The 13,006-nt window shown below is 45.3% G+C and overlaps 1 protein-coding gene across 1 annotated transcript in view; it reads left to right on the top strand.

Annotated features, from left to right (window-relative positions):
- LYST (lysosomal trafficking regulator) overlaps positions 1-13,006 on the top strand; it is a 457,799-nt gene that overhangs the window by 99,612 nt on the left and 345,181 nt on the right. Inside the window, exons 8-9 of the mRNA XM_078785068.1 lie at positions 7-189; positions 5,778-5,964. Coding sequence (XP_078641194.1) covers positions 7-189; positions 5,778-5,964 — 370 coding nt within the window. The remainder of the gene's footprint in view (positions 1-6; positions 190-5,777; positions 5,965-13,006) is intronic.

Raw genomic sequence — 13,006 nt, forward strand, 5'->3', positions numbered from 1 at the left:
GTGCAGGTTTCTCAAGGCACCCAGCCAGTATGCTCTGTGCCCGAGCTACTAAAGGATGTACAACGCCAGCTTACGGAAAGCCATGTGCTCTCCACATCCATCGCTTGGCCCTTGTATGAAGCCCTCCTGGCAGTGGCCTTTCCTGAAGACTTAACCAGTCATGATTGGTGGAGTGCAAATTACGGAAAGGTACATCTTACTAAAATACGCAATGGGGTGTCTGTGTTTCTGTCTGACTTTTTTGACTGTGATACATCCGGTCGTTACTTATCCAATCTCACCCAAACTTGGCAGGATGAGTAATGGTCACAAGATAGAGGTTGTGGCGACTTCATTTGCCTCCATCCCCAAAGCGGTTGTCAGCCTAAGGCAAATTCTGCGTGAAGGTGTATTGATGACTTATCATGACGATTTTCCAAGGCCACTTCTAATCACAGAAGTAATAACACCCATGATAATAGTGTAGTATCGATGGTATTACAAAATAATATTAATGCCAATGAGACGGGCCACCTACGATGGTCCACTTAATATATGCGGGCAGTTATGACCAGGATACAATCTGCCCCACTTTGATACAACCCTGCTTTGATCAGACACATGACCCTTGACTTGTTCTTCTTTTGCTAAAAAACAAAAACAAAAAAAAACTCTGGCTGCCAGACAGTGCGACTGATCACGTTTAAATTTTAAACGTATTCCCCTTGATGACTATATCGTACTTGTAAAGTTTGAGTTGAATAGCTTTTGCGGTTTCAGAGAAATATTTATTTATTTATTTATTTATTTTGCTTTCATCCATCATGGCTGCCAGACCATGTGACCTATGATTTATTTGAAAACTCCCTGGTATCCCCAAGGTTTGTGGAACATGTGTGTGAAGTTTCCACTTGACCTGTCCAGCCATTCTGGAGGAGTTGAATTTTAATGGTTTAGTCTTCAAAAAAAATCATACCTGCCAGACCATGTGACCTATGAGGTTACAATTTACACGCTATATCCCCCAAGTCCAGTAGGTAATGTGCATGAAGTTTTCCATCGATCTGGTCACCCGTTCTGGAGAAGTTTCATTTTAAAGTTTTTATGTTCAATCCAATATGGCTGCCGACATCATAATATCATAATTAACACGTGTTATTCCTCATGGGGACTACTTTACAAAGAGCTATGTTTCAATTTTTTCCATGGAGTGGTTTCAGAGATATAGAGGTGCAAAGTTTTTCCGTTTTTCCAAGATGGCGTCTGTACCATGTGACATATGATGTCATCATTGTCATTAAAAATTCTACAGGAGGAGGCGGTTCTATAGTGAAAATTTGGTGTCAATCAGATCAACTGTTGCAGAGAAAATGTATTTTAAAGGGAATAAACCCGCAAAATCCTGGCGGAAGCAAAATAAGAATAACCTGAACAATAACAATCGGGTTTCACGGCCTGAAAGGCATGTGGTACCCGAATTGTCTGAACAAAAACAATAGGTATCCATCCTGGAAGGATTGGATCCCTAATAATATCCCCCTCCACAAGGGGTTTTTTTCTTCCTTGAACAAATGCTGTGCTAACATATATAAAGAGCTTATCGTGCTTCGTGGGGCAAGCCTATCAGAAGTAAAAACTATGATAAACTACAAACACGTGATAAACTATGATAAACTTAAACCTTTTTAAACAGTCGCTATGGCTGTTTAACATTCAACTGGAAGGGAGGAAACCTGATGTTCTTGAGGCATTTGATTTTATGCTTATCGTGCCCCCTACATACTAATGGACCCCAGTCTTGATCGACTGTAATCTATATACCCCAAAGAGGATAATAGCTTGAGCCCTCCTGCCGCTCCTATAGGGAGTGGATGTACTCGTCTGTGAAATGGGAACCTGACTATGTTGTGCCTCATTTTTGTTTTGAAATTTGATCATCATTGAGACCTTTCCATGATCGAGTAATGTTCTCCTCCTTTTATTTTTTAACCTTTGCCACCGAAGGTGGATGGAGGTTATGTTTTCACCCCTGTCTGTCTGTCTGTCTGTCTGTCTCTCTGTGAACAGGATATCTCAAAAGGTTGTGTACAGATTTGGGCAAAACTGGGTGGATAGGTTGGGTGTTTGACAGGGCCGAAATTATTAGATTTTGGTGAAGGTACAGATCCGGATACTAGAACTTTTAGTGATGCTTCACCATTGAGAGATTGCGCCAAAAACGATGTGTAACGATGTATCTCAAAGTTATGGACAGATTCAGACGACATTTGGTGGATATGTTGGGCATGTGACAATGACAAATTGATTCAATTTTGGTGCAGATCCAGATCCGATTCATACCCTTTCTGCTGTTTTTTGATGTTCATTGTTGAACATAATGGGAAAGAGAAAATATTGATAGGTAATTGCTGAAGGCTATTTGGCAGAGTACAATGTTCTTGTACATCGAAAATCTGTTAATTTTGCTTACAGATCATGAAACGCATCTTGGGTTGTTGTAATCGACACAAAGGCATGCGCGCGCGCACACACACACACACACACACACACACACACACACACACACACACACACACACACACACACACACACACACACACACACACACACACCTTTGCCTTCTCTTGGGGGAGAGGGGTGGGTCTGGACTAGGGACAGTGTGAACCTAAGATTAGCTACATCACAGTTGTTATAAAACTATTGACTGATGGGGGCACCACAGCTTATGGCCTCTTAGAATTGAAGATGAGTTTTGTATTTAGTCAGATTCCAAGACTGAAATGGGAGACGTCATTTCCTTTGCCCTTTTTATGCAAAATCGATTTCTGATTTGCTTGCCCTCAGGTTTTCAATTCAGGTTTTTCTTGCTCCAACAAGGAGGATCCATGATAAACTAGAGTGGTATCTTTCCATGTTTTGTTAGTTGTTAAAGGGGATATTGGTCACAAAGCCAAAGAGTAGACCGTTGTCTTCAATAATCACAACGACCTTTAAAAAAAAAAAACCCTTTCTCTCCTGTGGCCAATTTTTAGGCCACTTCACTCTATATTTATGGAAAGATGGCTGTGGGTAAAAATGGCTGCCATCGATTTTATGGTTCCTTGTCCTTTGTGGAATCTGCTCTGAGTCAACATTGGATTCTGAAGGACCCTTTATTATCCACACATTTTTTTGAAAAAACAACAACGGGGTGATACTGTAATTGGCTCTGTCCATCTGTCCGTCTGTTTATCTCCGAAACAGTTGTGCAGAAATTGACCAAACTTGGTAGTTATGATCACCAAACTTGGTAGGTAATATGAATGCGCAAGAGCGGCCCATCTTTTTGGCCCTGCACCCTTAGGTGGGTCAAAAATTCAGAAACTAAAAAATGCAATTATGGGTACATGATAAGCATTTTCTTATGAAACTTTGTATATGCAGTTAACATTGGGGGACACATGAAATAGGTAACTTGAGTACTGTATCTAATTAGGCGCAGCAATGCTGAATTGTTCTAGTTCAGCTTTTGTACACTGTGAATGGTGCAGAAAATATACAAATTCTGTGTTTTGACAAGGTAGTTCATCGAACACCTTACCCCGCGCAGTCTTGAGAAATAAGTACATGGGCGGGGTCTGCGAGCGACAAATTTGATGGGCCGTGATGACGTAAAATGCTGTTGTATTTTGTCCATGCACTGCTTTTGTGTTATAAAGGGTTCAAGTATTTAATTAAATTTAAATTAAAATAAAAAAGTTGTAGGAAAATACCTTTTCGGAAGTTTAACCGCCGTTGATGCAGCGTCTTTTACCCCACCTTATTTAACACGCTACATTAGTTCTTCGTGCCTGTTATTTGTGTCCATTATGACGTCCTTAAAAACGGTAACTTTCCTGTTTGGAATGGTTTTCATTTTTGTTTGACTGCCAGACTGACAGACAGTGCAAAGAAAACAAAAGTCTTACTCCTCTCTACGTTTGTGCAATCAGGACAAATTCAGAGCAAAATTCTGGTAAAACTACAGGTTCGTTTTCCGATTCGTGTTCAAAATATAACATTCAATTGAGATTAAGTTGTTCCGCAATCATAAACTGACATTTGTCGAGAGACGGGCAAAGTCGACCAATTGCTTAACTCTGCCTTTTGCTCCGCGTGCGTGGGGTAGCAATGGATGCAGCACAGGATATAACGGGTGGAGAATTATTATAACTAGTGAGATACCGGTGCTACGCACGGGTAGAAGGCCATAAGCAAGCAGGCAATGCAGATACGGCGAATGCTAAAGCATGAAACCAATAAATTCCACATTCCTCTAGCACCTTCAGTCGCACGTCAGATATAGACAGCAAGTTCGTGAAGGACTTTCATGAAAAACGTACCCGTACACAAACAAACGGGTACGTTCACATATAGAAACATTGATCGTGGGTCTGTGGCGAATCTGCAAATGGCGATCCGCGAATTTCATGTTTAGAAAGTAGAAACCGTCATGGCATGTCGTCATTCACTTGAACTCGATGTCTCTTTTTTTCATTCCAAACAACATAACTCCAATCACAAATTAATCACAAAATAAACTTTTAATAACATTGTTAATATTTCCTTCATTGTAAAAACTACCAAGTCAACATTTAAAAGGATTTTGTGCCGATAGGTGTTACGGCCTTGGCAAGATCGATGGAGACAGCGATCTGTTAGCTTATACACCGCCCAAATAGCTATGTGGAATTCTCTCATGTAGAGATTAAACCCACGTCGTTTGAACTTTGGCCGAGGTCATTATTTACTTTTAATGATGTTTATATACGAATCAAAAAGAAAATAATTGGTTTTGGGTCGTCCTTTCTGCATATCTCATGGGATTGTGAGTTGGAGAGATGACCGTGATGGCGGGAAGGGGGTTGGCATTCTCATGCAGGGATTCAACCCATGTCCTTATAAAAGGTCTTTGTCCGAGGTCACCGAGTCCGATTGGTGCAGCCGATCGGTGCAGCCGTTTGTGCGGTACCTGGGAAAATAACGTTATGCGGGAGTCCAAACCTGAAAATGCTGGAGACCAAAGCTGAAATTGGAAAAACAATATAGCCTATTTTACTCCAGGGGTCCCAGCATTACCTACCCAAAATATCGTTGCGATCGGTTCAGCCGTTTTTGCTGTACCTTCGAACGAACGGACAGACAGACAGACAGAGAGACAGACAGACGGATGGACATTTGGTGAATTATAGTAAGACATAACAGCCAGACTGAACTGTTGAGAAAGTATGGGTATGATGTCCATGATCCGTATTCACATGTATAATGGTATGGCTACAGAAGAGAAACAAAAATACACCTGTGTGATCAAAGCCCTGTTCGTTATTTATTGTCCCCCGTCGCACCGCGGAGCGAAAGGGGGACGATGGTTTTCCCTTCCGTCCATGCGTGCGTGCGGACGTGCGTAAGCGAAGGACCGAATTCTAATTTGGTGTGTGGGTGCAACTAGGCATAAGGAAGAACGCTATTGAAAATTGGCTCGCCACGTCAAACGCCAAGATGGCCGCCACCTTATATATATGTCTGAACCTTGTGAGCGAAATATCTGAAAAATAAACGAACTACTAACTTCTAATCTGGTGTGTGGGTGTATCTACACATAAGGAAGAACGCTATTGAAAATTGGGTCGCCACGTCAAAATCCAAGATGGCCGCCTTGCGTCTTCCACTTTGTCAACTCACATCACTTCACCGACGGGGGACCTAGGCGTAATGCTAGTTTTACTTATTTTACTCGAGGGTATTTCGATTTTGTTGATGTCATGTCTTTGTGTGGACAGGATGATGAGGCTGATCTGGCTATGCTCCAGGAGTGGGACAAAAAGTGGCAGGAGGATGTGGATGAAGATGAAGCACCGATGGAAGTCATTGGGAAGAAGAGCTCTCTCACCGAGTCCTCCCGTGATGGTGGCGAGGAAGGTTATGAAGCTGATAGTGAAAGCAATCCAGAGGAGATACCTACAGATGGTCAGCTTCATACTCTGCCATACAACAACAACAGGCATTTTAAGGCCATTTTCCCTGCTAGAGCGGGGGTTAGCCTTGCGGTCCCCATGACAATCTTCCCCATTTTGCCCTATTTTCTGCATCTCCCCTTGTTTAACCCGCTTGCCCGCATTTCTTCTTCCACCACCTTTAGCGAAGTCTTTCTCGGTCTTCCCGTCCTCTACTTCCTTCTACATTCATTTCCATCACTCTTCTCAACCAGTCACTTTCATCCTTCCTCAACACATGACCAAACCATCTCAACCTGTTTCTCTTCACAGCATCCATCACAGGCTCTATTCCCATCATCTTTCGCAATTCATCATTTGTCTTCCTCTCTCTCAATGATACTCCACACATCCACCAAACCATTCACATTTCCACCCTTTCTAGCCTTCGTTGCTGCTCTACATTCATTACCCATGTCTTGCTCCCATAAATCATAACACTTCTCACACATGCAGCATACACCTTTCTCTTCAGCTTCAACGACACTCCCCTCCTCGTCAGCACGCCACTATTTTCCCGAAACTTCTTCCATGCACATCTCACTCTAGCAACCGTTGCAGAGTCTGATCCACCTTCTCCATTGAGCATGTCTCCGAGGTAGCAAAATGTTTTCACACCTTCCAGCCTCATGCCTTCTCCAAGATCCAACTCAACATTTCCTCCATCTGCAGCTCCCTCTGTGCACACCTTACACTTGATGTAGCTGCCACACTGGATAATGACCCTCTCAGACCACTACATTTTCGAAGACCCCACTCAGCACACATTGTACATTGAATGGCGTTCACTCTGACACTCTTCCTGCACACAGCACACAGCCACTTCCCAGTTCTTTCCACCTCACCACATGCTTTACCACCTGCCATCACCTTCGTCTTTACGATATTCACCTTCAGACCTTTTGCCTCCATACATTCCTTCCACTTGTTAATCTTCTCCTTCAGTCCATCCATACTCTCCCCAATCACCACCAGATCATCTGCATCCAACAACTCCCAAGGTAAACCCTCCTTTACGTTCTGAGCCAGCACCTCCATCACAGCTACAAATAGTAGTGGACTTAGTACCGACCCCTGATGCACTCCTACCTTCACTTCAAACTCACCAAATCCAAGCGTTCTCCGAACATTTTCCGATATGCCTCCTGCGCCTTTGCTACCTTTCTCTTTGCAGCCTTCCTGGCTGCCTTATAACTTTCATGTTCTGCCTTTTCTGCCCCCGTACCCTTCGCCTTATGCCACTCCTTGAACTTCTTCCTCTTCTCGTCAATCCTCTTTCCAACTTCATCATCCCACCACCATGTTTCCGAGTGCCTCGGTGGTCCTTTTGTCCATCCACATACCTCAACAATGGCTCCCAACAGACTATCTTTCATTGACATCCAACCACTTTCAAGCTCAACCACATCATCCGCTACCATACTCAGCCTCTCTTTTAATGCCTCCCTTACTGTTGGTTCAAGAGTTATCAAGTGACCACTATATTCGTAGCGTGTGTGTGCGTGCGTGTGCGTGTGTGTGTGTGTGTGTGTGTGTGTGTGTGTGTGTGTGTGTGTGTGTGTGTGTGTGTGTGTGTGTGTGTGTGTGTGTGTGTATGTATCCGCAGCATAACTACCCGATGACATCATCCCATTTTGATGAAACTTGGGTGGGAGGTTGATATCATGATCTCGTTGTGTCCTGCCTAGAGTGGGCGTATTGCGCCCATTGTGGGCGGAGCCACGCCCGAAAAAGATGTCTTTTTAGGGGGTAATCGAGTTCAAGCTACATCTTCTCCGAGGGAGTTGGTGGAATCTGACAGTGGTTTCGATATTTGGTTAGGCCAATGTCATGTGTCTGGCTAGCCCCATGGAGCTCGATTTGTCATTGTTTTTTTCTTCATTTTATTTATTTATTTATTTATTTTTATTCATTTTTTTCATTTCCTTTTTCACCGAATTTTCAGTAATGTGTAACTAACTAACCTCATAACTGATTATACATTATTTTCTATCTCATTTCAAGGTCAGTAACCTTCGTTTTGACATTTCCGGGCCTGGCCTGTCCGGGCCTGTTTCGGTTATAGTCCGCCCTTTGTCATTGAATACCGCGCGCTCGTGAACCATCGTCGTCTCCTGACTTGTCACCTATTTCAACCTCCACACCTTAATTCTCGGTTGGTACTTCACCCGCCGAGCTCTCCTCACACCTTTCACCCTTATGTCGCAGACAACCAAGTGGTGCTGTGAAACAGCCTCCTCCCCCGGGATCACCTTTGTGTCCCGGAGGTGCCGCCTATCTCGCCTACGCACCATCAGGTAGTCAACGGTTGTCGTCGACCCACCTGACGTGTATGTAACAAGCTTATTATCCTCTTTCGGGAACTGAGTATTACAAATCAACAAACTAGCTCCATCAGCAAACTCCAAAATCCTTTCACCTTCTCCATTCCTCACACCATGTCCGTAACCCCCATGAACTCCCACAAAAACCGTCTATACTCCTTCCCACATGTCCATTTAGGTCTCCTCCTACCACAACAACTTCCTCATCGTTCACGTTTTCCATCAGCTTCTCTATTGCACACCAGAACTTGTCCTCTTCATCGCTCCGACCAACCTGCGGAGCATATCCTGAGATGACGTTCACCAAGAGCTTTCCAATCATCATTTTCACCATCATCACCCTTTCACTCACTCTCGTCACACTCACCACACTGTCTACAAACTCCTCAGCAAACAGGACACCAACACCATCTACGCCCTCCAGGCACCCTTGCCACACAAACTTGTATTTCTGTCCCTGCCCTCCCTTCACCATTCTCACACCACTTCCCTTCCATCTCGTCTCCTGCACACAACATCTGTCCACTCTTCTTCTGACCAATACTTGCACCACTTCTCCTGATCTCCCCGTCATTGTCCCAATATTCCATGTCCCCCCCACCCCCCCCCCCCCACACACACACACACACACAAACACACGTGGGGCAGCCTGGGAACCCCACGGGCATAGATATGTATGTCATTTGGACATCTTGAGTTGGATGCTGCAAGTAGGGTTTTACAAAATGGTTATTTGCAACTCGTCGGATCCAGAAATGTTGTAATCTATATCATTTATTTACTTCACATAATATGTGAATACATGTGCATGTACATGGGAAATACAGTTTGTAATGTGTAATTACACCAAATGTAAAATGTGACTTCAAGATCAAGTGTACCCTCCTCCCTCCCCCCCGCCCCCCCACACCTCTTCATCACGCACACTGCATAGAGGAGGCAGGGTAGGAGGAGAAGGGAGAGAGGGGTGGGAGAGGGAGGAGAGTGACACTTCGACCTTGACTTGATTTGGGGAGAGGGGTGTTCGGGAATGTTAAAGGACTCGGGAGGCTCCGATATGACCAAACAGCTTTTACAAAAGCAAAGCTTTATTAACTAATAATTCACTTGTTTCAATATAATAAAGAACTACAATACAATAACGAATTTGGTAATTCAAGTCGTTGGTTCTTCTTCTTCGGCCGGTCTTCTGCTCAGCGCCGGTTCACTCGTTCGTTCCGTCGGGCATGGGCTCTCGTGGCAAGTCTCCCTGGTCAAAGAAATGTTCTCGTTTATATGGGCACCGCCGCGCTAATCCTCCCTCCGCTAAATGCTCCGAGGTCATCCACGCTCGCCCCCCTGCTGTCCAGTTCCTTCACCCTATTTGCATCCCGATGTCCAAAACAATAGTACGGGCTTGTGAATGTGGGTTAGCCCGGGGCCGTGACAAGGTGAACAAAAGGACTCCCAGGTTCCATGTTCCGGGATACATTCCTGACATTCTTACGAACCACCTGCGACTACCTGCTCTGTTTACCAGTCCCAACCATTGATTTACACTTCCACAATTCCCTCATCTTTTTGTTTTTGTTTATATTAACCATTAATCTAAACATCAATATAAGTAAACAATCAATCACTACAAGTAAACATCAATACAAGTATAAGTAAACAATTCCCTTAGGCATACACCATCATCCTGCAAGAATCACAAAACATTTCGTTGGTCATTGACTCCTTCCATATTGTTAATTCAATCTATTTCACTTGCATCACAAATATCCTTGCAAAACAACACTTCACCATCACCAAGATACAACAATTTCACTTCACCATTTTCAAGTTTTATAAAGCATCTGCAACATCTGGCAAAAAACGTTTGCCTCCAAACAAATGTTGATTCTTTGTTTGAAAGGAAGGGCTGATCACTTGTGTTTGAATTCAGGTATGAAACATTTTCTTCTGTCTTCATAACACCTGCACTACTTCGTGTAGGATTTCACTGTTGTGGTAATAGTGCGGAGTCATAGACTGACCCTGCTCTCCATGTAGCATTCTTGCCACTCTTGCTGTGAACCATAATGATTCCTGAACAAGGCCTTCGCCCAGTTGTCGTCGACTTGCCTCCTCCCTCATTATGAGTGGGCAGCAAGTATTGGTGTGATGTTGATTGGCCAGCAAGATGTGGAACAGGGATGCCGGATGCATCCACAATGATGTTGGGACCATGTTGTTCAGGTCATCCATGGTCCATACCAGGAGCAACCAGCAGAATCGTGCACAGCTGTTGTGAAAAGGCACAGCCGTTTGTTTGCAGCTCCATGCTGGCTCCCCGGAAGTTGGTGAAGTAATAACATATGTCCCCACATTTCGTAGGGGTTGTAGGTAAAATGTTGTTGTCCTGCAACTTCTGATGTGATAAATGTTCCAAGCCTTCGAACAAGAGTAAGTGATCGCCTTTCTTTCATATTGTTACGCAACTGTGATTAACACCACAGTTACGGATGGCCGATTTGCGAGACTTTAACTCCCGAGGCGAACACTCAATGGCGGATTCAAGTTCAACACAAACGCGCGGAATGGCGGGACACAGCGAAGGCTCCGCAACCTTATCTATTAAAATCAAACACCCAGGAAAACTGCGTTCAGATATATATACAGAAAATAATATAAGGATTTATTATCGAATAGTAATACAGTGAAAAAGCCGCGCTGGTAAATCTAATAACTCTAAATCGGGACGTCCCCACACGACTGACAGCAAACACGATACGAGGGAGATTATGGATACAAAAATAACACGTCACGTCGTTCAAATGTACGCGGATGCGGCTTATCTGTCTTTCGTCGTCTCTCGGGGCGGCCGTCCAACACCGCTCCTTTTGGCCCGATCGCACACCACCAGGTCCTTCGCTCCAAGCTCTACGAGGCCCCGCTCCAGGCACCACGCGTCCGACGCGTGGCCAGCAGCTTCACACGAGGACGATCTCCACAAGGCCCGTGCACCAATGGTTCAACGGAGGGCTCGACTTGCAACGAACTGCTGCGAACTGCCGCGTGCTCTGTGGGCTTGGTGTGCTCGGTGTGTGAACGAACTCTCCACCAACTGCCTTCGGGGAGCTTTTCCACCAACTGCCTTCGGGGAGCTTTTCCACCAACTGTGTCTCTGCGTCGACTGTGTGCTCCAACCAACTCCTACGAACTCTCTGGTGTCTGCCTGCGTCTGCCACGAACTCAACTGGTGTCTGCCTGCGTCTGCCACGAACTCAACTGGTGTCTGCCTGCGTCTGCCACAAACTCAACTGGCTGAAATGGCGTCCGACCGTCGCATATATTGGTGGCCGATGACGTCACATTGGCGCACTCCTCAGCCAATCATAGCCTCCCAACTCGCCCAGGTCACGCCCTCTGCGGCATGCGACTCCTGACATCTCCCGTCCGCGACCCCCCCGCGGTCGTTTTGTAACACGTGCCAGCGAGGTTGGTAGGCCTTTGAGGTGCGAATGGCGGCGGCCAACCGTGGCGGTGTTTTTGGCCTGATTTCCTGTCTATTTATTACGAAGTCGATGTCAGGGAAAGGGAATTATTTAATGTTGCGCTAAGGACCTAACTAATGTTTATGTGGTTTGCAGTGCCATAATGGACAAAGGTTTGACTACCAGGTGAGACTCACAGGGGCGTTACCTTTAATCCCTCACTATTTAACACTCGGACCTCCAGGTAGATCCACAATCATACATCTTACCCCGACAAACGCCTAAACATCAAGAACTTATTACATGTAGAGTCCCTGTCACGACAGCCGAATACCTACCTATTCAGATCTACCTAGCTCTAGATATTGCTCTACCAAATTCATAACACAGCCCCCCCCCCTGGAACCGTAGCTCCTGCAAGGTTCACCGCAGGCGCTACCATTCCAGCCTTAACACTTACTGTCACACACTTAATTAACCTATTAAATAAATCAGGAAGGGCTGTGGGAAGTGAGTCGGACTACCTACCTACACTTCCTTAACATGCTGAACCCCTTAACCATCATGCAAGTATGTACATTTTCTTCATTGTTCCTGTGGAGGGAGGAAACAACCAACACACAACACTAACTTAACCACAAAACTTAACCATCTTTCCAAACTCAAAACTCTAACCTTTGTACATACCCCGGTCTACAGACCGCGTCCCCCGGTGGATGCCACAAGACACAACCTTACCTGCGGGGCCATCCCCAATGCATCCCCCTAAATTTTCCACGGCCCTGTCCAGATGTTACAGGTGAGTGACACGGCTCGGTGCATTTCGCCCACATTCATGCAACACAGACCCCTTAACCACTCATTCTCATTCCATAGGTCATCAAGGCATTTCAAAAATCAACAAAGCACTTATTTCAATACACCCCCTGCAGGACCATGGCATTGATGTCATTCACGTGGGTGTGCATTCCTCAACTAGGCAGCGGGGAGGTACCGCACAAAAAGATGGTGGGGGCGCATCAGGCTGTGGTGCCCGCAGTCCCAAAAACAAGTCAACCGACTTACAAGTTCATTGCCCCCCCCCCTTTACCTCTTGGCCCCGTGACAGCCCAACAGCCCCTTTCCGCCGTTACCTCGCCGGTGAGGGTCTCCACACACACCAGGCTCCTTTGCCTCCTGCTTTCGCGCAGCAACACGGGTCACCGGGGGACTTCCTCCCCCCCGCGGCGCCCAACCA

Source organism: Myxine glutinosa, chromosome 9, assembly GCF_964187855.1.
Source record: "Myxine glutinosa chromosome 9, kmMyxGlut1.1, whole genome shotgun sequence".
Lineage (NCBI taxonomy): Eukaryota > Metazoa > Chordata > Myxini > Myxiniformes > Myxinidae > Myxine > Myxine glutinosa.